This window comes from Pseudochaenichthys georgianus, chromosome 7, assembly GCF_902827115.2.
Source record: "Pseudochaenichthys georgianus chromosome 7, fPseGeo1.2, whole genome shotgun sequence".
NCBI classification, from domain to species: Eukaryota; Metazoa; Chordata; class Actinopteri; order Perciformes; family Channichthyidae; genus Pseudochaenichthys; species Pseudochaenichthys georgianus.
In genome coordinates this window covers 1,083,097-1,108,423 of record NC_047509.1, presented here as the reverse complement: position 1 = coordinate 1,108,423, position 25,327 = coordinate 1,083,097, and the positions used below count along the sequence as shown (strand labels likewise).

At 41.7% G+C, this 25,327-nt stretch overlaps 3 protein-coding genes and 1 non-coding gene across 5 annotated transcripts; 1 reads left to right on the top strand and 3 right to left on the bottom strand.

The window, feature by feature from the left end:
* Window positions 1–34: 34 nt before the first annotated feature.
* LOC117449077 (pancreatic progenitor cell differentiation and proliferation factor-like) lies at window positions 35–1,294 on the bottom strand. Its single transcript, XM_034086454.2, is given in 5 exon segments — window positions 35–254; window positions 257–312; window positions 684–777; window positions 884–961; window positions 1,155–1,294. Coding segments are annotated over 5 exon segments (360 nt in total). The 5' UTR covers window positions 1,210–1,294; the 3' UTR covers window positions 35–177.
* Window positions 1,295–10,391: 9,097 nt separating this feature from the next.
* Window positions 10,392–13,656, bottom strand: LOC117449076 (pancreatic progenitor cell differentiation and proliferation factor-like). Its single transcript, XM_034086453.2, has 5 exons — window positions 13,311–13,656; window positions 11,590–11,682; window positions 11,321–11,398; window positions 11,122–11,215; window positions 10,392–10,748 (listed from the first exon to the last, which is right to left on the bottom strand). Exons 2-5 carry the CDS (start codon window positions 11,642–11,644, stop codon window positions 10,613–10,615), a joined length of 363 nt encoding a protein of 120 aa, XP_033942344.1. The 5' UTR covers window positions 11,645–11,682; window positions 13,311–13,656; the 3' UTR covers window positions 10,392–10,612.
* Window positions 13,657–14,446: 790 nt separating this feature from the next.
* Window positions 14,447–14,518, top strand: trnae-cuc (transfer RNA glutamic acid (anticodon CUC)). The gene has a single exon. It is a non-coding gene; the product is annotated as a tRNA-Glu (tRNA).
* Window positions 14,519–15,565: 1,047 nt separating this feature from the next.
* Window positions 15,566–24,795, bottom strand: LOC117449071 (tumor protein D54-like). Of its 2 annotated transcripts, none has more exons than XM_034086448.2 (9): window positions 24,700–24,795; window positions 23,602–23,717; window positions 23,376–23,524; window positions 21,468–21,515; window positions 20,207–20,308; window positions 18,933–18,959; window positions 16,981–17,013; window positions 16,774–16,880; window positions 15,566–15,944 (listed from the first exon to the last, which is right to left on the bottom strand). In XM_034086448.2, the coding sequence occupies exons 1-8, from the start codon at window positions 24,710–24,712 to the stop codon at window positions 16,805–16,807; spliced, it is 564 nt and encodes a 187-aa protein (XP_033942339.1). In that variant the 5' UTR covers window positions 24,713–24,795; the 3' UTR covers window positions 15,566–15,944; window positions 16,774–16,804. The 2 variants fall into 2 exon arrangements, with proteins under 2 accessions (XP_033942339.1, XP_033942340.1); XM_034086449.2 differs by having other exon boundaries at window positions 16,835–16,880.
* Between the last annotated feature and the right edge of the window lie 532 nt (window positions 24,796–25,327).

The following is a 25,327-nucleotide window of genomic DNA, read 5'->3' as shown; positions in this document are numbered from 1 at the left end:
TATATAATTATTATCAACAGTGTAAAGTCACATAATGAAAAAAACTTTTTACATACTTTTTTTTAAACTTTTGGTCATAATGAAAATATTCTATACAGAGGCAAAAATAGCAAAGCATGGACTAAGTGACGAACACCATCATCATCTACAGGACGGGGGAGAGGAGAGTGGGGGGGCTCAGGAAGAGGAGGATGGGGGAGGGTTCGGTGTTTCTGACTTCCCGTTGTTGCTGCTCATGCTGACTTTTCTGTTTAAACCATTTCCCGAGCGACGCAGGTCACCTGACCGTTAGCCACTTTGTACGAGCTGTTCCTGCAACACACAGGAAGTACAGTTATCAACAGTGATTAACATTACTTACAGGAAATATCAGAACATAGTGGAAAAGGTCCATCCCAGTTTCTCAAAATGTTTGTAAATGTCGGGACTATACAATAAACATTAAAATACAAAAAAGAAACATTACCGTTAACTAAATACAGTATATCTGAATAACCAGAAAAGTGTGCAAAGATATGATAATCACAGAGATATGATAATCACAGAGATAGTCTGCTTGAATTGATTTTTAATATAGTTGGCAGTTTAGTTTTCTAACCCTAATCTTTTTAGCTTAAAATACAACTTTAACGTCACCTGATTAACTTAAATTTATTTATGTAATGTGTTAACTCGACACTCACTTCTGAGACTCGGCTCCATTCTGCACGATGGGCTGAGGCGGCTTTGCAGAGAAAAATGAAGACCACCAGTGACCCGAGTCTTGTCTTTGAAGTCCTGTAAACAAAATATAGAATGCATTTTAGACAGGAGCTCAGATTGCTGCAAAAGACCCTAATTTTTCACACTTTTTAAAGATGAAATATTCCTCTTTTCTCCTGACCTGGGGGGTGGGGAATGACCTCGCCGGCGAACTCAGAGCTGCCACAGGAGCTGTTGCTGGAGACGGACCCGATGCGCCCTTAAAAAGTCCAAAATAAAACACTTTCTTTAGTAAGAAGACCTCATCCGTGTCTAATTTCACACAAAGCGGCTTCAAACGGAGGGTACATGATACGGTTCTCATGTGCAGAATGAAAAGCAATAATAAATGCTTTTTCCAATTCCCCTGAAATGACTGTAGTATAAATGCATATGATCCCCGCCTGACTCACGTCTGTAGTAATCATGCGTGGCGATGAGGGAGCCGGTTGATGGAATCGCTGCCATTTTCTCCGGAAAACTGCTCAACGATGGAAAATGGAAACCTGGAGGAGAGACGGGAAGAGAAACGGGAGGTTATTATTATGTGGCTGGAAATAAAATGAGAAAATGGACGCCCTTAAGTTTTCCTTTCCTCACATTGTCATCTTGTTTGATTTGATCCGATATAAATGGCACTTGTGTTCTTGTTTAAAAAGCATTGCATAAAAGAGCCAGATTATGGAGGACTAAAGCTGCCATCATAGTCGGTAAATTAGTAAGTATGCACATTTATTAATCATAAGAGAAGCTTTAGTACTTTATAAATGACACATCAGTACATACAACATATTTAGGGTTATAGAGACATGAGGTGAGAGAGCACGTCCCGTCTGCAGGCCATCACTGATGCATGGCATCTGGTTTCCCCATGACTCAAATAACCAGAGAGAGAGAGAGTGTGAGTGTGAGTGTGAGTGTGAGTGTGAGTGTGATGTCAAGATAACCTCGGACAGCTTAGTGCATGAGCTGGCTGCATGATCGTGAAATGAACCTCAGGGTAGCTGGTGGATTCACTCCAGGTGGAACTAAAGTCTGATTCAACACTTGATTATATTTCACATCATTCATCCAGATCTGTGAAGTAACTAAAGGTATTAATACATGTAGTGGAGTGAAAGTACACCATTTAGCCTTTATTTATATGCCAATATGCATTTAGAATTATACACCACCAACTTCTGTGGATTTTTACATGTTAATTATTTCTGCAATATATATATTTATTTTAAGCTAAATTACATGATCATATTTTTCCTCCCAAGATTGTAAAACGTTTCCTTTTTCCACATTTATTATATTTTTGTTATTGTTAATTCACCACAAGAGAGGTCAGCAGGAAGCAGTGTAGAAATTAAGTAGAGAAGTACAACCAGGAAGTCTTGAGAACCTTCACTTAAAAAACAAATATAATCAGAGAAATGTGACACGTGTACCTGAGCTGAATTAGGTCACTTATCCATTATGCTGAATAATTACGTTTTTAATGTTCATTGAAACCCTTATAGCATGGATGTCAAACTCAATTTCATCTCGGCCACATCACATTATCGTTGCACTCAAAGGGCCGGTTGTAACTTAAGACTATACAAAAATACATCTAAATAATTTAATATATATAAAATAATGTGTTATATTACATTATTTGGCTCTGCATTGATTATTATGGGATAGGGTAATAACTTCATAATTAACTACGTCTGAAAGCAGAAGTTTAGGGCAAATAATTGCAAGTCTCTTCAGTGGGTGTGAAGCTGACCGAATTTCACAAAATGATTTAAAAGAAAAGCCAAATTCTGGAAAAAAGTATAAAAAAAGTGACATTTTTGAAAGAAGTAACATTTAGAAAAATAAGTCAAATTCTGAGAAAAAGGCAAATTCTAAGATAAAAGGCATATTTAAGAAAAAAAGTCAAATTCTGAAAAAAAAGGCATATTTGAGATGCATTGTGGGACATGTAGTTTATGGGCAACACTTCTGTGAATCAGCATTGATAATAAACACATTATATTCTTTCAGAGCTGTTGTGGGCCACATAAAATGAAGTCACGGGCCGGATTTGGCCCCGGGCCTTGAGTTTGACACCCCTGCCTTATAGGCTTAGGTGGGGGAACCTGGATGTTTTGCAGGCGTTTTGTTTACAGGACGTGAAGTGTTTTTCTGGCTCTGGGAAGTTTTACAGATGGCTTCAAAAACACATCCTCATGTCAGTATTCTCACACAGAGAAAACACAACACTGACCTCATTTCACTTTTACTGGTTTAAAGTATATCCCATAAAGGAAAATCAAAAACAAAATAATACAAGAAGAAATTTAAAAAATAATAATAAAAAGAAAGACATACAGTCACATACATACACAAGTGGACATGTGGTAAACATTGTAATTTAAACATTGCAAGTTACAGGGCCGGTAGACAAGCAGCCATATCACATCCAACCATATAGAGGACAAGGTCAATTAGGAGGCACATTTATTTCCAGAAACTCCAAGAATTCCCCCCATATTTGATGGAACACTTCAGGCTTTCCCTTTATGGCTAATGTCAATTTTTCTAATGCTAGACAATGAGAGAGATTTTTTAAACAGAGATTGATCGAGGGGTTTACTGGGTTTTTCCAAAAGACAGCTATTGTGTTTTAGCTTGGAGAAGAGAAAACTACCAGTCTTTTCTTAGTGATATTAAGTCTGGGAGATAGAGGGAAAACCCCAAGAATACAGAGTTTTGGGCATTCTGGTAATGTGGCGGAAATTATTTTTGATAATGTGCCCAGAACATCATAATCAGGATTATAGTGATTTCTAAAAGAGACACGGTTTTCCTATTAGTGTTTGTGATTTTTCAAACAGGCCAAACACTTTTGAAGTAAAAATCTCCCTTTAGCTAAAGGCGGCTAATGTTGGGCTATAAAGGAACTACAGCACGGTCACATGACTTCACGTCACCACAGCTAAGCTAAAGGTGGCTAATGTTGGGCTATAAAGGAACTACAGCACGGTCACATGACTTCACGTCACCACTGCTAAGCTAAAGGAGGCTAATGTTGGGTTATAAAGAAACTACAGCACGGTCACATGACTTCACGTCACCACCGCTAAGCTAAAGGCGGCTAATGTTGGGCTATAAAGGAACTACAGCACGGTCACATGACTTCACGTCACCACCGTTAAGCTAAAGGCGGCTAATGTTGGGCTATAAAGGAACTACAGCACGGTCACATGACTTCACGTCACCACCGCTAAGCTAAGGCGGCTAATGTTGGGCTATAAAGGAACTACAGCACGTCATATGACTTCACGTCACCACCGCTAAGCTAAAGGCGGCTAATGTTGGGCTATAAAGGAACTACAGCCACGGTCAACATGAGTTCACGTCACCACCGTTAAAGCTAAAGGCGGCTAATGTTGGGCTATAAAGGAATACAGCACGGTCACATGACTTCACGTCACCACCGCTAAGCTAAAGGCGCTAATGTTGGGCTTAAAGGAACTACAGCACGGTCATATGACTTCACGTCACCACCGCTAAGCTAAAGGCGGCTAATGTGGGCTATAAAGGAACTACAGCACAGTCACATGAGTTCACGTCACCAACCGCTAGCTAAAGGACACTAATGTTGGGCTTTAAAGGAGCTACAGCACGGTCACATGCATTCAGGGTCACCACAGCTAAGCTAAAGGATGCTAATGTTGGGCTATAAGGAACTACAGCACGGTCACATGAGTTCACGTCACCACCGCTAAGCTAAAGGACACTAATGTTGGGCTTTAAAGGAGCTACAGCACGGTCACATGAATTCAGGTCACCACAGCTAAGCTAAAGGATGCTATGTTGGGCTATAAAGGAACTCAGCACGGTCACATGACTTCAGGTCACCACCGCTAAGCTAAGGTGGCTAATCATGCGCTATACAGGAACTACAGCACAGTCACATGAACTTCACGTCACCACCGCTAAGCTAAAGGGTGCTAATGTTGGGCTATAAAGAACTACAACACGGTCACATGACTTCACGTCACCACCGCTAAGCTAAAGGTGGCTAATGTTTGGGCTATAAGGAACTACAACACGGTCACATGACTTCACGTCACCACCGCTATAAGCCCACCGCTAAGCTAAAGGCGGCTATGTTGGGCTATAAAGGAAATACAGCACGGTCACAATGACTTCACGTCACCACCGCTAAGCTAAAGGCGGCTAATGTTGGGCTATAAAGGAACTACAGCCGGTCACATAGACTTCACGTCACCACCGCTAAGCTAAAGGAGGCTAATGTTGGGCATAAGGAACTACAGCACGGTCACATGACTCACCGTTACCACCGCTAAGCTAAAGGTGGCTAATGTTGGACACTTGTTAACAACCTTCATTTTTAAATGTACCAGTTGGGTATTTACTGATGGTATTTTATGTCGTAGAACAAACGTTAAAACCTCTTCAGCTTGTGTTAGCCTCAGATCTTATTTCAGGATACAACCAAAAACACATTCAGAGAAACAAGGGGAACTGGCTATGCTCTAAGGACTAATTGAGGACTGAACCCCTCAATTGAACAGCTTCTACCTTGCACTCTTTGTGGAAACCTCACCAGTAAAAGGTTCAAGTCCTAAGCCAACCTTTAGATCTTTGTTCAGGGTATTCATTAGAAAACTCGCTACATTTATTCCAGGTAAAAACAAGAATAAACCTGCAGAGATAAATCAACACGGTATTGTGTTGACAGTGAAACTCCCTCAGTACACAGCACTCCCTCCATGTTTCACGCTCTCTGCTCATGCTGATGATCAAATACAGATCTAAAAACAGGATGACACCTGAACCCTGCACACAGTCTGATGAGAATACAGATAATCAGACGTCATATTTGCTCTTGTCTGAACCTGTGGAACGCTTTACATCGAGAGTCACTTTGCCCTCGTTACCTTTCACCCAGATTCCGCATTTATCTCTGAGCCCTGCACGTGCATCCTCACTCTGTGTATCTAAAAACTACAGCAGATCGTTCAGGGTTTAAAAAGACTGAAACCCGAGGATAGGTTTCATGTAGCATCCGAAATCATTTGAGATTAAAATATGTGTAATAGGGGCTGCACTGTTTTAATGTTAAAAAAACAATACGGAGTAGTGCAATAAGAGCAATATTTTGTGAAGGTAATATGACGTTAAAATATGTAAATGAAGTACTGTGAAGATGCAGAGATGTCCCGATAAACCTCACAAACGGTTGATAAGTATGTTGGGTGTTCCTCAGGGTTCAGCGTTGGGTCTTCTGTTATTATCATTTCTTGATATTATGTTTGTTTGTTGGGATTATGGAATAATTACTGTTGCAATTTTCAAGAAACACAGGTAAAAAGGGTAATGCGATTTTCAATTAAGAACCTATTGCATTTTTGAGTAGATCAAGGCACACTTAGACGTATTATTTTTATTTTACTCAAGCTGATAGAAAGACGTTTTACTTGGCTGCAGGTAATTGCTGCTTTTGTCAACCCTAACCCTAACTGCGATCCCCTACATTAACTAGAATAATTATTAAGCCATGAAATAAGTTGAAAAAAAGATTTAAGCTCAACAACATGGCATTCCAAATGGCAGACGTCATGTTGGGTTTACGATATACCTCCAAGAGGGTTTTTTGAACATCCCACCATGCTACTTACGCCTACTAAATTTGATACGTCCACGTGAAATTTAAGGGTGGGGGCATTTACTTTGAAAACGGGATGTGGGGCGTGGCTTTCCCGGTGGCCACGCCCACAACCAACCCCCTCATCAAAACTCTAATCATGCCACTTCCCCACCTGTGCAAACTTTCTTGAGTTTTTGAAAGTTGCAAATAGCCCAAAAACGTGTTCAAAGCCGGCAAAGAATACGCGTTCAATTAACGAACAAATCAAACTTTAAGACTATAGGTTTATTTAATGTTTAAGGTTGGTGGTATTGATTACCCAGATTAAGGCTGAACCATTTTCCCAACCACCCCAGAAAGAAATGGAAGTGCCTTCCCAATAAAAATGATAAACAAGAGACATTTTGAAAAATAAGGGGCCTGTGGATGAAGGGGGTTTGAGTGGATAAAGCTTGCAGGCTAAATCATTTCTGCTGTTTAAGGTGTGCATTGAGAGAAGAAATAATCACACAAACAGATCTCCACTTCTTTGAAAACAATTCAGGAGGGCGTCGTCACATCTGATTGGCTGAGAGGCAAACACACCTGCTCTCAGTTCATAATAGCAGCCAACAGGTGATGAGTTACCTGCAATCAACTCAAAATGAAAACAAATGTGATGTTAAGCACTGTTTCAAGTTTATTAATAATAGTGTATGTCTACTCTAGCAACAACAAATCAAACAATCCTGATTAAAATGTTTACACTATATTGTTTTAATTCAACCTATAAATCCTGCTATTTCCTGCAGCCACACAATGCTCATCTTCACTCGTGTTTTCTGTTTATGTTTCCATTTTATCCAGTGCTTTTCTCATCATTGCAGCTTTGTTGTTTTCCTAAAATGTTCCAGAGTGTCCTCACAGTGTCCCGTGAACTCTGCACACAGAAACCCAGAGTGCCTTGACAGTCGTAAAAAAAAGAGTTGCCTGGCGACGGGATCGTGTTGGCTCAGTGATTGTATTTGGCCGGGCTCCCGAGACGCTTTTAGGACCTGAGATGCTTCTGTGATACTCTGCCAGAAATAGCTCGGCTTTAAAGGGCATGCCGGACTGTCCCTGCTCTGGATCAACGTCTCAAGGCATGAATCATGACGTTAAAACATGTGCTCCTGTGTGTTTCTCTAAATGCTGCATGTGACCACGACTGTTTGACTTTCCTGTTTGCACAGACAGATTGTCGAAAAGCAGAACTTCAACCAGACTTTGTTCAGGCTATTCGGTCAAAAAGCACGTTGCAAAAAATGTTCCCGACTTATTCACGGAAAGTCCATCCAGAGAATCAGCCCATATACGATCCATCATGTTGGCAGTACCCAGCGGTGCCATGTCTCCCAGTACATTTAATCAAGTATCCTTAACTACACATGCAGGGTACTTTACCTGAGTATTTTCATGTTACACTATTTTATCACTAGATTTTAGAATCAATTATTTTACTTTTTCCTTTGAAACGTTTAGTTAAAGAGGCCCTATTCTGCTTTGTGTGGGGTTCCCTCTCCTGTTGGGTGTTCTATAGGTTTTAGTGCATGTCAATGGTCTGCAAAGGCTACAATCCCTGTGTTCCCTCCAGAGGGAGTTTCTCTCTGGATTCCCCTTGTTTACCTCCAGTCAGAGTTGGGTGTAATAATATTACTTTGTCGGTAACGGAGTAGTGTAACGCGCTACTTTTATAATTCAGTAATCACACTACAGTTACTAACATTGCCCCGACACGCGTTACTTCGTTACTTACTAAAATCAGTCATAATCAAACCTCAACAAACACCTGCAAAGAACACATGCTAAGGTGAAGCTAACGCACATAGCTGTTGTTTATTTATATCACACACACACACACACACACACACACACACACACACACACACACACACACACACACACACACACACACACACACACACACACACACACACACACACACACACACACACACACACACACACACACGTAGTTCTTCTTCTCTGTTTTCCGGTTGTTGCCTGTTTTGAATGACGAATACACACTACCGCCGCCTGCTGGTAAGGAGAGTTATTGCCACTCACGCATGCGCAGTTCGTACGTGCTCGGCTGAAGTCCTTGCGGTGTGCTCCAGTCTGGCTCCAGTGCAACACATGGCCAACACGCAGGAGAACACGCCGACGCAACAGCGTGAGCAGAGATAGACTGCGCAAAATATACAGATAGCAGGAGACAGAGGACAGCCACGGTCAGATAGCAGGAGACAGAGGACAGCCATGGTCAGATAGCAGGAGACAGAGGACAGCCATGGTCAGATAGCAGGAGACAGAGGACAGCCACGGTCAGATAGGAAAACATTCAGGATCTGGATCAGTCTTATGCGACATGGAAACTGAACTAAACATTTGAAACTTTAGCTGTCTGCGTGATCTGCCTGCAGGGAGGGCCGGCCCTGCGAGTAAAGTAACGAGTAAAGTAACGAATTACTTTATGTAGAGAGTAACGAAGTAGTGTAATATATTACTTTTTTTTAAAGTAATATGTAATATGTAATATATTACTTTTTTTTAGTAACGACCCCATCTCTGCCTCCAGTACATGATGACATCACTATGGAACACTCACGCTCCTATTGGCTAGCGCTCCAACACATTCAACGATCTCTAAGCGGTTGACAAATCACAACACAACATCATTAATAGGCAGCGTGTGGTGCAGTGGGTTGTGCGTTGGTGTTCGTATCAGGGGGTAGCAGGTTCAAAGTCCACTGCAGTCAGCATGTCGTTGTGTCCCTGAGACACTTCACCCCAAATTGCTCCTGTGGGGATTGTCCACAGTATTGAATATGTGAGTCGCTTTGGATAAAAGCGTCTAACAAGTAACATGTGATGCAAATTAATATTTTTAAGGTGCAAAATGGTGAATTATTATGTGTATTTTTACAAAGGATTTATGTACCTGGTTTTGTAAACCTGTTCATACTGCAGAAACGTCAGGTTTTATGCCACTTTATTTCCCTCAGTAGTCCAAACACGTGTTGCATTTTAATAAAACACACACATATTGCAGGGAAGCATCAAACTCTCGTTCCTCGCAGCATTTGTAACGTGAACGCACTGAATACTTTACAACAATGTGCCGAGGCGTCTCATGTATATCTCTTAAAATAAGTTTGCTGCATGTGTAGATAAGATTTAATATCAGCAGGTGGACTGATTTAGTATTTGACGCAGTGCAGATATTCTGGAAGGATGTTTGGCAGGTCTTCAGAAACTGAGCACTGACCTGTTTTTAGGAACGTGTTGCAGGTCACTTTGACTTCTGTTTCCCAGTAAATGAATACAACTGGAGAACGCAAGATATAAATATGACTTATAATTGTTCCACAATTGTAATACTTAAGGTATAAATCATGCCTTAAAGAGAAGCATTGTCATCACACATTAAGACACACCTGTATTTGTGTGTATGTTTTTTACAAAAACGGTAGTTGATAACAAGAGTCTAAGTGAGACGACTAAACGTCATCACGCCCAACATTAGCCACCTTTAGCTTAGCGGTGGTGACGTGAAGTCATGTGACCATGCTGTAGTTCCTTTATAGCCCAACATTAGCCACCTTTAGCTTAGCGTGGTGACGTGAAGTCATGTGACCGTGCTGTAGTTCCTTTATAGCCCAACATTAGCCACCTTTAGCTTAGCGGTGGTGACGTGAAGTCATGTGACCGTGCTGTAGTTCCTTTATAGCCCAACATTAGCCACCTTTAGCTTAGCGGTGGTGACGTGAAGTCATGTGACAGTGCTGTAGTTCCTTTATAGCCCAACATTAGCCACCTTTAGCTTAGCGGTGGTGACGTGAAGTCATGTGACCGTGCTGTAGTTCCTTTATAGCCTAAAGTTAGCTTTTGACTTCAAAAATCACAAAGCTTTTATATGTAACTTTTTGTGAAAAATAGACATACAATCAATAAAGATGAATAGCAGCTGTGTAAAATCATCAAAACACAAACAATAGTTACTGATTGAAAGCATTTTATTATTATTATTATTATAATAATAATATATAATTATTATCAACAGTGTAAAGTCACATAATGAAAAAACTTTTTACATACTTTTTTTTAAACTTTTGGTCATAATGAAAATATTCTATACAGAGGCAAAAATAGCAAAGCATGGACTAAGTGACGAACACCATCATCATCTACAGGACGGGGGAGAGGAGAGTGGGGGGGCTCAGGAAGAGGAGGATGGGGGAGGGTTCGGTGTTTCTGACTTCCCGTTGTTGCTGCTCATGCTGACTTTTCTGTTTAAAACCATTTCCCGAGCGACGCAGGTCACCTGACCGTTAGCCACTTTGTACGAGCTGTTCCTGCAACACACAGGAAGTACAGTTATCAACAGTGATTAACATTACTTACAGGAAATATCAGAACATAGTGGAAAAGGTCCATCCCAGTTTCTCAAAATGTTTGTAAATGTCGGGACTATACAATAAACATTAAAATACAAAAAAGAAACATTACCGTTAACTAAATACAGTATATCTGAATAACCAGAAAAGTGTGCAAAGATATGATAATCACAGAGATATGATAATCACAGAGATAGTCTGCTTGAATTGATTTTTAATATAGTTGGCAGTTTAGTTTTCTAACCCTAATCTTTTTAGCTTAAAATACAACTTTAACGTCACCTGATTAACTTAAATGTATTTATGTTAATGTGTTTAACTCGACACTCACTTCTGAGACTCGGCTCCATTCTGCACGATGGGCTGAGGCGGCTTTGCAGAGAAAAATGAAGACCACCAGTGACCCGAGTCTTGTCTTTGAAGTCCTGTAAACAAAATATAGAATGCATTTTAGACAGGAGCTCAGATTGCTGCAAAAAGACCCTAATTTTTCACACTTTAAAGATGAAATATTCCTCTTTTCTCCTGACCTGGGGGGTGGGGAATGACCTCGCCGGCGAACTCAGAGCTGCCACAGGAGCTGTTGCTGGAGACGGACCCGATGCGCCCTTAAAAAGTCAAAATAAAACACTTTCTTTAGTAAGAAGACCTCATCCGTGTCTAATTTCACACAAAGCGGCTTCAAACGGAGGTACATGATACGGTTCTCATGTGCAGAATGAAAAGCAATAATAAATGCTTTTTCCAATTCCCCTGAAATGACTGTAGTATAAATGCATATGATCCCTGCCTGACTCACGTCTGTAGTAATCATGCGTGGCGATGAGGGAGCCGGTTGATGGAATCGCTGCCATTTTCTCCGGAAAACTGCTCAACGATGGAAAATGGAAACCTGGAGGAGAGACGGGAAGAGAGACGGGAGGTTATTATTATGTGGCTGGAAATAAAATGAGAAAATGGACGCCCTTAAGTTTTCCTTTCCTCACATTGTCATCTTGTTTGATTTGATCCGATATAAATGGCACTTGTGTTCTTGTTTAAAAAGCATTGCATAAAAGAGCCAGATTATGGAGGACTAAAGCTGCCATCATAGTCGGTAAATTAGTAAGTATGCACATTTATTAATCATAAGAGAAGCTTTAGTACTTTATAAATGACACATCAGTACATACAACATATTTAGGGTTATAGAGACATGAGGTGAGAGAGCACGTCCCGTCTGCAGGCCATCACTGATGCATGGCATCTGGTTTCCCCATGACTCAAATAACCAGAGAGAGAGAGAGAGAGAGAGAGAGAGAGAGAGAGAGAGAGAGAGAGAGAGAGAGAGAGAGAGAGAGAGAGAGAGAGAGAGAGAGAGAGAGAGAGAGAGAGAGAGAGAGAGAGAGAGAGAGAGAGAGAGAGAGAGAGAGAGAGAGAGAGAGAGAGAGAGAGAGAGAGAGAGAGTGTGTGTGTGTGATGTCAAGATAACCTCGGACAGCTTAGTGCATGAGCTGGCTGCATGATCGTGAAATGAACCTGCTGGAGTGTGCCAGAGGGCATATTTGTTTGACGTCCAAAGACTATTCAGCCAAGATATTTCTAATGCAAAAACCCTGCTAGGATAACCATTGCCAGAATGTATTTAAATAGCAGGGACATGTGTTGAATATTAGAGAACATGCATGAGTAAATGTGCATGCATTTGTTTTTAAGGCCTTATCTAGATCTGTGAGCAGCCTGGAGAGGCAGCTGAAGGTTGGAGAGCTTAACTCCAGGTGAGCGGTGAGAGGCTTTGGGGATTTCAAGGAACACACAAAAGCATGTCTGCACTTATACAACTGCTTCATGCATTAATACCTATTCAACAGAAGTACTCAGATCTTGTACTTGAGTAAAAGTGGAAGTACTCAGATCTTGTACTTGAGTAAAAGTAGAAGTACTCAGATCTTGTACTTGAGTAAAAGTAGAAGTACCAGAGTGTAGGAATACTCTGTCACAGTAAAAGTCCTGCATTCAAAATGTTCCTCAAGTAAAAGTAGAAAAGTATTCTCATCTAAATATAGTGAAAGTAGCGACAGTAAAAGTAGTCGTTGTGCAGAGTGGTCCATTTCAGAATAATATATATGATATGTTTTATAAAGATTGATCATGAAAGTGTTCTCAAAGCTGGTGAAGGTGCAGCTAGTCTGAATGGCTTTGTAGACTGCAGGGCAGCTGGTGGATTTACTCCAGGTGGAACTAAAGTCTGATTCAACACTTGATTAGATTTCACATCATTCATCCAGATCTGTGAAGTAACTAAAGGTATGGTAAGGTATGGTAAAGGTACATGCAGTGGAGTACAAGTACACCATGTACTTTTACTCCACTTAGTAGGCCTACTAAGTTTCAAAAAGTACAGTACTTGAGTAAAGGTACTTTACACCACTGAAGATAACCCAGCAAGACAAAAACAAATGAAAGCATGGTTGTGCAGAAATATAAACTTAAATGCGACATATTTAATGTTATAAAACTTAAATTGTATGTGGAACCTACCTTAAGGAAGAGGATGCGGTGCAAGGTGCGGATGTCTGGAAGTAGGAAGGAGTACTAGTGGTTACTGAGGCCCATCTGTGGTGTCTGTCTCTGTGGTGTCTGTCTCTGGGTTGACTGTCTCCGGGTTGACTCTCTCTGTCTGTCCGCTTCTCTGTGTCTGTCTCTGTGGTGTCTGTCTCTGTGGTGTCTGTCTCTGGGTTGACTGTCTCCGGGTTGACTCTCTCTGTCTGTCTGTCCGCTTCTCTGTGTCTGTCTCTGTCGTGTCTGTCTCTGTGGTGTCTGTCTCTGTGGTGTCTGTCTCTGGGTTGACTCTCTCTGTCCGCTTCTGTGTGTCTGTCTCCGGATCAGAGAGCCGTTTTTATAGCCTCTGTCCGGCAGCTGCTGCTGCTGCTGAGGGGCGGGGCTGTGGAGCACCGGGACACGTGTGTGGTAAGGGTAAGAGACAACAAGGTGATATCAATCATACTTCGTTGTGCTTCTACTCTTCAAAGATTCAAAGGTTATATTGCCATATGCACATAAACTACAGCGTAGAAATGCCATTTAAATGATTCTGACCTGAGCTCCTCCAACAATTACGCAACATATATAATAGAATACAAAAATACAATAAAAAAAAATTGTGCAAGAAGTCTAAATAGAATATGATATGTCCAAGAACAGAATATGAAATTAAATAATATACATTAAGACACAATTAAATACGGTTTATTGCGGTGATAACTATTTTATATAAATAAGTAGATTGCATTTAATGCTAAACCAGACTCCGGTTACATTGTTCCTAAATCAACAGATTATTAATCATGACAGGATTCTTGATGTCAGTCGTATCGTTTATAACAGCTACATGGATTCGGGCGAGAGGTTTATTAAAGACGTTGAATGTACGTTTGTTATGCTTTACGTCACAACACTTATGAAGAAAAGTGTTGTTTTCCCCTGAAATAACTTAATTTAGCAAACGGATAATAACGGTGCGTTAACTGCATATTAGCCATCTTATTGTTTGGTGACGTGACATGTTTCAATGGTTTTATCTTAGACAACTAACGGCTACATACTATTTTACATCTCGTACACTATTGTATCATTGACAGGTTTAAATTACATGTAAACAACTCGCCGTATGTCACTCCCTGGTGGTCTAGTGGTTAGGATTCGGCGCTCTCACCGCCGCGGCCCGGGTTCGATTCCCGGTCAGGGAACGACAATTTTTTGCTTCTAAAATCAGATATTTTATCAAAGAGGGTAGTTTGGCTATAATATACCGCGTGATTAATTTTGATGTGTAAAACAGACGTATGTATTGAGGGGGAAACGTCTGAAGCATTTGGAGTCAGGACTCAGAGAGACACGAGGAGAGCTGGAGCTTTGATGGCAAACACTGACGGTTTATTTGGAGCTTCGGCCGGAGAATTCACAAGACATGTCACGGGCCACGAGTTGACACAGGTTGAGATACCACAATCAATCCTGAAGAGCCCTCCTGTAGCTCCAGGTTTTAACTAGTTCAGAGTGTAATAACCAACACTCTTCAATAGATAGACTAAACAGCTGAGGACACTGGATCACAGTTATCTCTTATGGCTCGGGCTCATCTACAGCCCGAGAAGGATGGGTTCCAGGTGTCCCACAACAATAACTATCTCTGACCGAGAGTTTCCCGGTCACAAACTGGTGACAACAAGAATATGCTAGCTAGGGCTGAGGTTGGTCAGCTGCGTCAGAGGACGAAGGAGGAGGACATGCAGTGCAAATTATTCCTCAACATATATAATAATGTATACAATGGCTGAAACTGCAGTAAAGGTTTTTTTATTACTGCCCATTTTTATTTCATATTCTATTCCATTTCTATGCAAATACTGTTATATTTTTCTATCTGTTTTTTTAATTGTTCTTTTACTTTTGTGTATGCACCACAACATCAAGTCGAATTCCTCGCACGTGTCAACCCACCTGGTGATAAACCTGTTTCAGATTCTGAAGATGCAATACAATCAGATGTTAGAAAGGAAACCACCTTATGTTGTTGTTAAGATGTTTTCCCCTTAAAGGCATTTTGACTGGCAGTTTCAACTTTGAATGTAATCGAAAAATGATTAAATGCAGTACACTAAACACCGCTAAAGAAAGTGTTCAGTTTCCAAGCCTCTAGCGCCACCCAGAGGCTTAATGTAGAATCACCACTGACTAGCCTTTTCTCTCTCCAGTTAATTAAATGCAGTTATTTGACCATCGATGACACCACACAACATTCAATTGACTTTAATTGAAAAATCTCTGAGTACAAAAATACTTCTTGTTTGCAGTTTAACGTTTTGTAAATGTCACAATTAATGTCAATGAATGCATATCGTAAGCAGAAGATGTGTTTACTGTACTCCCAAATAAATAACTAATAAATAAACATGCAGAAATTATAACACAATTTAACATGAACAGTTCTCCTTCACGCAGGTAGTACATTCTATCAGCCTTATTGTAGTAACACACAGAGAGGGATCACATCACATCTTTAACAGGTATGGAAACAGTTATTCCTGATTTCTTTGAAGGCTCACGAGCGAGAGCTGAGCGTCTCCTCTCGACCCGGAGCCGCTTCCATTATTTGAACCCGCTCACCCTGTCCTGAAACCCAATCAGGACACATGCGATTAGTGATTAGTACATAATTTTATTTCATATTCTATCATTCACTGCATTCCATTTCACTGTAAATGACTGCTTTATTTTATCGCTATTTAACTATTTTATTACAGTGTCCTTAAAGATTTCTTGTTTTATATGTTATGTATGCACCACGACATCAAATCAAATTCCTCGTATGTGTGAAGCTACCTGGCAATAAACCCGTTTCTGAAAGATTCACGAGGGAAGTCTGAAAACAGGTTTAAATATCCTAAAAGAAAAGTGCTTTAAAGGTCAAAGACGGGTTCAGGTGACAGTACAACAGGAACATGTGTTGTCTGGGGACGCAACGCGGAATGAAAGAGAGGATGAAAGGATACAAGAAGTGTCAAAAGAACTATAATATATATATATTTCTCTCTCTCTCATAATAATTATATAAATGTGAAGGTTGAATTAAAAAGCAAATAAGTATATAAAATAATATAAATACGATTTAAATGTATATATTAAATACCTTAGATGTTATTCCTGTTACATTTCATTGACTTTCAAATGTGTTAATATTCACTAATTTATAACTTTCCCAAATTATTGTTTCTTTATTTTTGTTATTTTGTTTAACCTGCACATTAATTAAATAATTGAGGCTTTCATTTCAAATGTCTTTATTTGTATTTATGTTATTATTACTTTTAAACAGTATTGGCGATAGCAGAAATTAACTTTACAGCAAGTTCTTGATTTCATTACGATATGATGAATACCTGCAACCTCTACTTCCCTCAGCCGAAGCTACACACAGGTGATGCTTTGTTTACTGATTTACCTATTTATCACAATGGCAGCTTCTCTCCTGCTCAGTGTATCTTTGTTTTTGATGACCTCACCTTCACGCTTCCCACCACCTCATCCAAAGACTTCAACGCAGAGTGTCTGCGGACACAGAGTATTATTAACAACCGGCGCGTTCATAATTAACTCCACTTCAACTCCGGTTGCGTTCACAGTAAATCAGCAGTAATAGTTTTCTCACCTCATCGACGGCACACTCACGGTGTGGCTCAGCCTGCGTCTCACCGAAGGAGCAGAGGAAGAACGTCAGGGAGTTAATATAAAAAACATTTTTTATATTTACATTTTTATTGTTTAAGCATCTTAAACTGTGAAACACTGACACACCGTAGGCTAGTTATTACAAACTCTCACTGTTCAGCAATCTCTGCTTTTATTAGTACTTATAGCTGTACATATTGTCTCTACTCCTGATGCAAGACACACTCGCTTCAGAAGTGACTCTGCAGGGAGAAAGGGAGTCTTGTTTTTAGACAAAGCGTCATCTTGTTAAATCAAAACATCTCATCTTGAGTCGTACACCCAGGGCCGGCCCTCGGCATAGGCAGTATAGGCATCAACCCATAGGTGGCGCCGAAAAAAGAAAAAAAAAAAGTTACAAAAAAAAAAATATATATATTTTTTATTTCATAAAAACACAATTTCCCGATTTTGGATCAACAAAGTACATCTTATTATCTTATACTAACATAACTACGCCTATATTGCGTACAACACCCATAAACTATGGCACCCCCCCCCCCCCCCAAATCCAGTTGAACTGCCCCAGTCCCAGTAAAAACCAAAGGTTTATGTGAAATTGTTCTTTTTTTGAAATAATGGTTTTAGTGTGCAATTATAGGTTTTCATTTTGTATTTGTATTCATTTAAAATAAATCAAACTCCCAAAAAACGTACACAGCTTCTGTGTGCTTTTATTAACATTGGAATTTACTTTGTAAGCGGCCGCGGGGGGAGAGCTTTTGAGAGCTCTCTCCTGAAAGACTGAGAGGCTCTGATAGCCTCAGCTCAGTGAGGTAGAGGCACACCTCTATATGATCATTATAGTTATAAAATATAAGAGAACAGGTGAAAAACAGGTATAAAATACTGACAGTACAAAAAAGTTGTTATTAATAAACAAGAATACAGTTTGAAAGGAGAGTGATTTGTAAAATATCCATAAAGAAAAAGAAAATCTGCTTACAGTTCTGTTTCATATGGGTGTTGAGAGATGTATCCATAGATCTCCTAATGTTGCTCTCAAAGTGCACCAGATTGATGCTTTTAGCTTCAATATAAAATAAAAAGTCTTCTCGGGGGAGCATGCCCCCGGACCCCCCTAGAGGAGCCCCCCCCCACTTAAATCATGTTCAAATGGATAGGAAACTAAATACAGTTGCACACATCTTTTGTCAATATCTTTGTTTTTGTGGTCATGCCACAACCATGCACGTGCGAATCATAGTGAGTGTCTGCATTTTGGGGGGGGGGGGGGGGGGGGGCGCCAGCTAAAATCTTGCCTAGGGCGGAAAATTGGTCAGGGCCGGCCCTGCGTACACACCAACTAACATCAGAGACAGAAACACTTTGAGCACTTATTATGTAACTTCCTGATTCTGGTCCAGATAGTTCAGAATGTTCTCCAGCTGATTACGAGATGTGATTTATCTGAACATCACTTCTTATTCAAGACGTGTCACCGAGCAACCTTCACTCGTTCTATCGGCAGATGTTTGAACTCATTTCAAGTGAAAACACCTCGTTTTCATTCTTTTTCCAGTGTGTATACATTTTAACATATTTGATGTTGTGATATCATACAATTACTTACTTATACATATTTCAATTGATTTGATCTTCTTATAGCACATTTTTACTTTAACTCCTTATGTTTGAATCATTTTCATCACACACACACACACACACACACACACACACACACACACACACACACACACACACACACAACACACACACACACACACACACACACACACACACACACACACACACACACACACACACACACACACACACACACACACACACACACACACACACACACACACACACACACACACACACACACACACACACACACACACACACACACACACACACACACACACACACACACACACACACACTTACCGTGGGGGGCTGGGCAGAGGCAGGGCTCTGAGGGTGGAAACAGAAACACAGGTGAGTGACTGCTCAGCGTCCAGATGCACGAGATCAGATCAGAGCTCGAACAAAACAAAGTCGGGAGCATCGAGGTCACTTTTCCTGATTTTAAGGCTTCTTCTGGACTTGCTGTCTCTCTGCTGTCTCTCTGCCGTCTCTCTGCTGTCTCCTTGCTGTCTCTCTGCTGTCTCTCTGCCGTCTCTCTGCTGTCTCCTTGCTGTCTCTCTGCCGTCTCTCTGCCGTCTCTCTGCCGTCCACTTGCTGTCTCTCTGCTGTCCACTTGCTGTCTCTCTGCTGTCCACTTGCTGTCTCTCTGCTGTCCACTTGCTGTCTCTCTGCTGTCTCTCTGCTGTCCACTTGCCGTCTCTCTGCCGTCTCTCTGCCGTCTCTCTGCTGTCCACTTGCCGTCTCTCTGCTGTCTCTCTGCGTCTCTCTGCTGTCCACTTGCCGTCTCTCTGCCGTCTCTCTGCCGTCTCTCTGCTGTCCACTTGCCGTCTCTCTGCTGTCTCTCTGCCGTCTCTCTGCCGTCTCTCTGCCGTCTCTCTGCTGTCCACTTGCTGTCTCTCTGCTGTCCACTTGCTGTCTCTCTGCTGTCCACTTGCTGTCTCTCTGCCGTCTCTCTGCCGTCTCTCTGCCGTCTCTCTGCTGTCTCTCTGCCGTCTCTCTGCCGTCCACTTGCTGTCTCTCTGCTGTCCACTTGCTGTCTCTCTGCTGTCCACTTGCTGTCTCTCTGCCGTCTCTCTGCTGTCTCTCTGCCGTCTCTCTGCCGTCTCTCTGCTGTCCACTTGCTGTCTCTCTGCTGTCCACTTGCTGTCTCTCTGCTGTCCACTTGCTGTCTCTCTGCCGTCTCTCTGCTGTCTCTCTGCCGTCTCTCTGCCGTCTCTCTGCCGTCTCTCTGCTGTCCACTTGCTGTCTCTCTGCTGTCTCTCTGCGTCTCTCTGCCGTCCACTTGCTGTCTCTCTGCTGTCTCTCTGCTGTCTCTCTGCGTCTCTCTGCCGTCTCTCTGCTGTCTCTCTGCTGTCTCTCTGCCGTCTCTCTGCTCGTCTCTCTGCTGCATGAATCAGGCAGAAGGGCTTCCCCCGGCTCCCACCAACGGGACATTTCCCACCGGCGCCACGAGGCCAGATCCGGGTGTCTTTATTATTGTCTCAAGCTCTGTCCTTCGCCTCGTTAAGACTCAAAGCCAATCCATTTTGTAACCACATCATATTTACAACAACAAAGCGTTTCTTCGGACGTACCTCATGTCTGCGAGTCTCCTGGTGATGCTCACGCCCATGTTGGACAGAGCCGAGGACGTCACATGACCTGCGTGGAAGAGGGACTCCCGTGTCCTCGCAACTCTGCAGGAATTAGAAATGAAGTCAACCACGATGTGACACCAACAGTACATCTGGTATATATATCGATATATGTCCAATATCACAGATACATCTTTTTATCAACTTTAGGCGAGGTGGCAAATTACAAATTGATAATAGTTTTTGAATATTTGTTTACATAATTCCACTGTTTATATATGCATTTTATTTGTTGTGGCGTTCCTTGAAAAGAAATACACACAAACAAACAGCGTACCATCGAGGACAGTTTTCCTGAAGCTACTGCATATTAATATTTATCCACTTGAATCCGTCCTGATCTTTTCCACACTGTACCGCCTCAAACAGGATCACCATGTTATGTTATACGTAATGCTCGGGGGTATTCTGCACAGGGCGGTATCCGTCAAGGATTCTTAACGACATGGATTTTGATGCATTTTTATTTAACATGCAGGAAACGATGTATCCGTCTCTCAGGGCAACCATGGCAACACGTCTCAATCTGGTGGGACATAGTCAAAAGTAAACATCTGAAGCGAGGCTACATGTAAACTTGAAATATTTAATATATATGAATATCCGGCAGTGGCTAAGTCGGTAGGGGCTTGGTCTGTGAGCCGTAGGGTCGCCGGTTCAAGTCCCCGACCAGACCTAAAATATGAGGTATGGACTGCTACTTGGAGAGGTCCCAGTTCACCTCCTGCCCTGCCGTGGTGCCCTTGAGCAAGGCACCGGACACCCAATTGCTCCCCGGGCAATAGCTGCCCACTGCTCCCAGTAGACTAGGAGCTCTGCCTGTGTGGCCTTTAGAGGGGGTTTCACACAGAGCAGGACACTATGATGCTCAGGGGGTCTGAACCTGGGGGTTTAAGGGGACACTTTTCTTCTAAATAACCAACTAACAAGCCAATGTTAAAGAGTAAACAACAGGCTCCCTGTGGCTGCACTTTGAAACTCTCTCCTCTCCGGTAATACTACTGCTGCGCGGGGGGGGGGGGGTTGGGCGGTAAGGCTATTATCAGGATCTGGGTTGCGCTCTGAAATCCCATCACTCGTCCCTTAACAGAGAATCCTCTTTAGAGAGCTCAGAGCAAACCCTCAGGGAAACCCCGGCGCCGTGAAAACACGCACAAACAAATGTTGTTATTTATTTTCATGCAAGCTTGTGGTTACTCACATGTTGGAGTTGCTGATGTCGTCCAGAGTCGCCGAGGCTGTGAGATATCTGCAATAAAAGCAGGACATGCAGAAGTTGGCAGATTACAACCTGGGGTTAAGAAGCACAGCCCGATTAGGAAACAGTTCAGAACCGTTTCCTACAGTTCTTTTATCTTATATCCCTTTCTTTCAAGAGGACGGTCCCGCTAGGGACCCTATGAAATACTGGATGTTCCGTCTACACAGAGTTGGACTCAGTTAGACAACTACCACAAATACAATGAAGTACTTTACTGTTGGAGTCAGTACTAGTTGGACTTCTACCACAAGTAGGCTACTATGAAGTTATTTTACTGTGTACTTTCAGTTATTCTCTGTCAAACTCCTGTGGCAGAAAATCATTTTATCTCTCATCAAATATAGCAGAAAACATGCAGTTTGACAGAGGATTAAAACTGTAATCAGAGCCCTCTCATCTGAGCTCTGTTCAGTGATTCCCACAGCATGTTAATACTTTGGTGGGCCCCCAAAGTATAATGGCTCCCCCCAAAGTATAATTTGTGTGGTTTTTTTACTCAGTGAGCACTCATTTGCATTTGCATTGGTGGCAATGAGTGCTCAGTGAGTAAAAAAAACTTAGAAAACCATAAATGATACTTTGGGGGGAGTCACCCATAAATGATACTTTGGGGGGAGCCACCCATAAATGATACTTTGGGGGGAGCCACCCATAAATGATACTTTGGGGGGAGTCACCCATAAATGATACTTTGGGGGGAGCCACCCATAAATGATACTTTGGGGGGAGCCACCCATAAATGATACTTTGGGGGGAGCCACCCATAAATGATACTTTGGGGGGAGCCACCCATAAATGATACTTTGGAGGGAGCCACCCATAAATTATACTTTGGGGGGAGCCACCCATAAATTATACTTTGGGGGGAGCCACCCATAAATGATACTTTGGGGGAGCCACCCATAAATGATACTTTGGGGGGAGCCACCCATAAATGATACTTTGGGGGGAGCCACCCATAAATGATACTTTGGGGGGAGCCACCCATAAATTATACTTTGGGGGGAGCCACACATAAATTATACTTTGGGGGGAGCCATTATACTGGTAAACAGCCTCTATGGGCGCGAGTCCAGACCCACTTTTGGAATCAAATGATGACGTCAGTGGGATTATCTCCTTTATCAACTCCTAAGCATCCCCGGGACAACATCACTAGCCCCGCCCCTAAAAAGGTGTGAACTTGAGCCAATCAAGGACTACTACTACTAGGTCGTCCTTAGACGAGTTTGCCAACGGGTTCGCCAATCCTCACGGTCCTCCATACACCCGGCCAGCTCTGTGGAGCTTTCACAGAGCTTATCCATAGATGGACCGGAATCGGAACACTTTCCATACCAGAAAGCCCTGGAGAGGATTTTTGACAAGCCGCGACGGATCCATTACGTTTGTTGCTCATTTCATTCACCAGTTTGTATATAGTTAAAATAAAGTTATCCGGTGATTGACGATCAGATACCAGTGTGGAGTTTTCTGTCTTTGATATAGATCATGTTCTGTGTTGGTTTGTGAGGATGTTCACACACACTTGGTAAGATGTGTGTGTGAAAGAAGACCACAAAAACAGCAGTGACTGCTCTCAGCTGTTTAACACTTAAAGACCTAGACACCATCACCAGTGTAGGTGGTCTGAAGTGCAGTGTGACTATGAAAATTCACTAGAATGCAGGAATTGAGAAAAAAAATCTCAACATTTTTCACGGGGGGGGGGGGGGGGCCTATTATTATATTATAAAACCCTATTATTAAGAGAAAGGCAGAACATCTCTATATTTTCTGCCAAAACGTGTTGAAAGAATGACAGAATATCAGTTAGCTGGGATCATCTCTGGATGCCGGTGCACTTACGGGGTGGAGGTCTGGACTTCCTGCCAGCCTTTGGACAGGTTCTGTTTGATGTTACTGAAGGGGGTCAAACCCAGCTCACTCCGGATTTCTACTGCATACTTTTCTTTGACCAGAAGCACCTGCCGCAGCGTCTGGATCTCGTCCTCCGCCTGGAAAACAAACAGTTCAACGACAGTGAGGGGGAGTTGTTAATGTCGTTCTTTAGTGACTGACACCCACGCATCACCTTAGTCAGTTCAGTGCGCAGATAGTCGATGTCCTCCTCTGATAGATTTGGGGGAGAGATTCCATTTTCCATCACCCTTGGGGAATACCTCATGGAAGATGAAGCGCCGCCATAACCTAAAAAAGGAGCACGGAAAAGAAACAAGACAACAAATGACGAGACGGGGATTGAAGGAAATAGATGTGAGAAAGCATTCCATTCTGCGTGTGTCTGTGGGCCTAAGGATAATATGTGAAATCAACTACAGAAGAAACTTAAATATCGTTGGAATTAGGCAGGTATGTGCTTTGATCGACAATAGCATTTGCAATCGGGCAAAAATATTTAGTCAAATATTGGTATATTGGATTTTATTTTTTATCCAATATTGTGCATCCCAAAGGTAGATTAAGTCAAAAAAGTTATTTACACATAAAACACATACTGTATAATATACAGTATACATGTGTGTATATCTTGTGAATTTCTAGATGAATATTAAGTTAGTAAAAAGGGTTATTATATACATCACTCGCATATAGAGTAGTGGTACCAGACAGTAGGGATATGCAATATAACATGCAACCTAAACCCAGACTACTTTTCAATTTAGTATTTGCCATTTCGAAATAAAATAGGAACAACTATCTCCAATGGTGTCGGGTGACAATTCCACACACACACACACACACACACACACACACACACACACACACACACACACACACACACACACACACACACACACACACACACTTTATCTGCAGAACTTAATCCCCTGCACACATCACGTTTACAAATGAGAGTGCACAACATCCAGAAAACTGCTAAAATGAATAAACACGGATAACTTTAAGACATATTGTCGAATAAAGTTGAAACGGCAGTAGCTATAGCACTAACGGTTATATTAGCACAGGGTAATAAACAGTGGAGCTGTCCGTGGTGCTGAAGCTAACTCAAGCTAACCGAAGCTAAATGCTAACTTGTTGCTCGCGGAGCTAACGTTAGCCACCGTCGAAGGCAGCATTTAAACACTCTCAAAACACGGTAAACTAACATAAATATCTGCTGTATATGTGTTTGCATACATTGTACGGTGCTGTGAGAAGGCTTTACCTTGTTGGTCCATCGCTGCCTCACTTTAACCTCCGTAGTGTTCCGACCGGCTTTCCGGCAGCAGCTTCTAGCTCAGCCCCGAAACAGAGACTCTGAGGCGGCTTACAGATGCTGCTCCGCCCCGCTGGTGGGCGCTGCTCTCCAGATACACATACTTTATCATCATACAGTATGCACAGCAGATACAGGGTAGATATGCAGAGGTGGGAGAAGTACTCAGATCTTGTACTTGAGTAAAAGTAGAAGTAATAGTATCTTGTACTTGAGTAAAAGTAGAAGTACTCAGATCTTGTACTTGAGTAAAAGTAGAAGTACTCAGATAATGTACTTGACTAAAAGTAGAAGTAATAGTATCTTGTACTTGAGTACAAGTAGAAGTAATCAGATATTGTACTTGAGTAAAAGTACCTCTAATTAGTTACTTCCCACTTCTGTAAATATGGTTATTTGACGAGTATTTAAAAATAAGTTGGCTTTCTTTTTTAAATCTTTCTCTTGAATTTCTTGCTTCTGTAAAAGTAAAATGTTGTATTTATATTTAATTCAATATCCCAATCCTTACACACTTAATGTAAATAATATCCTGCTTTATATTGTGTTCACTGAAACTCTAAAGCCGGTTTATTCT

What these genes read in the sequence shown, in the direction of transcription:
- LOC117449071 (XM_034086448.2), bottom strand. An exon ending in TGCGCACTGAACTGACTAAG is followed by an intron (nt 23,525 to 23,601) that starts GTGATGCGTGGG and finishes TTTGTTTTCCAG; the next exon opens with GCGGAGGACGAGATCCAGAC. An exon ending in GACATCAGCAACTCCAACAT is followed by an intron (nt 20,309 to 21,467) that starts GTGAGTAACCAC and finishes TAATTCCTGCAG; the next exon opens with AGTTGCGAGGACACGGGAGT.
- LOC117449076 (XM_034086453.2), bottom strand. Translation starts at nt 11,644, where the DNA reads ATGGCAGCGATTCCATCAACCGGCTCCCTCATCGCCACGCATGATTAC. An exon ending in CACGCATGATTACTACAGAC is followed by an intron (nt 11,399 to 11,589) that starts GTGAGTCAGGCA and finishes TGACTTTTTAAG; the next exon opens with GGCGCATCGGGTCCGTCTCC. An exon ending in AATGGAGCCGAGTCTCAGAA is followed by an intron (nt 10,749 to 11,121) that starts GTGAGTGTCGAG and finishes TGTGTGTTGCAG; the next exon opens with GAACAGCTCGTACAAAGTGG.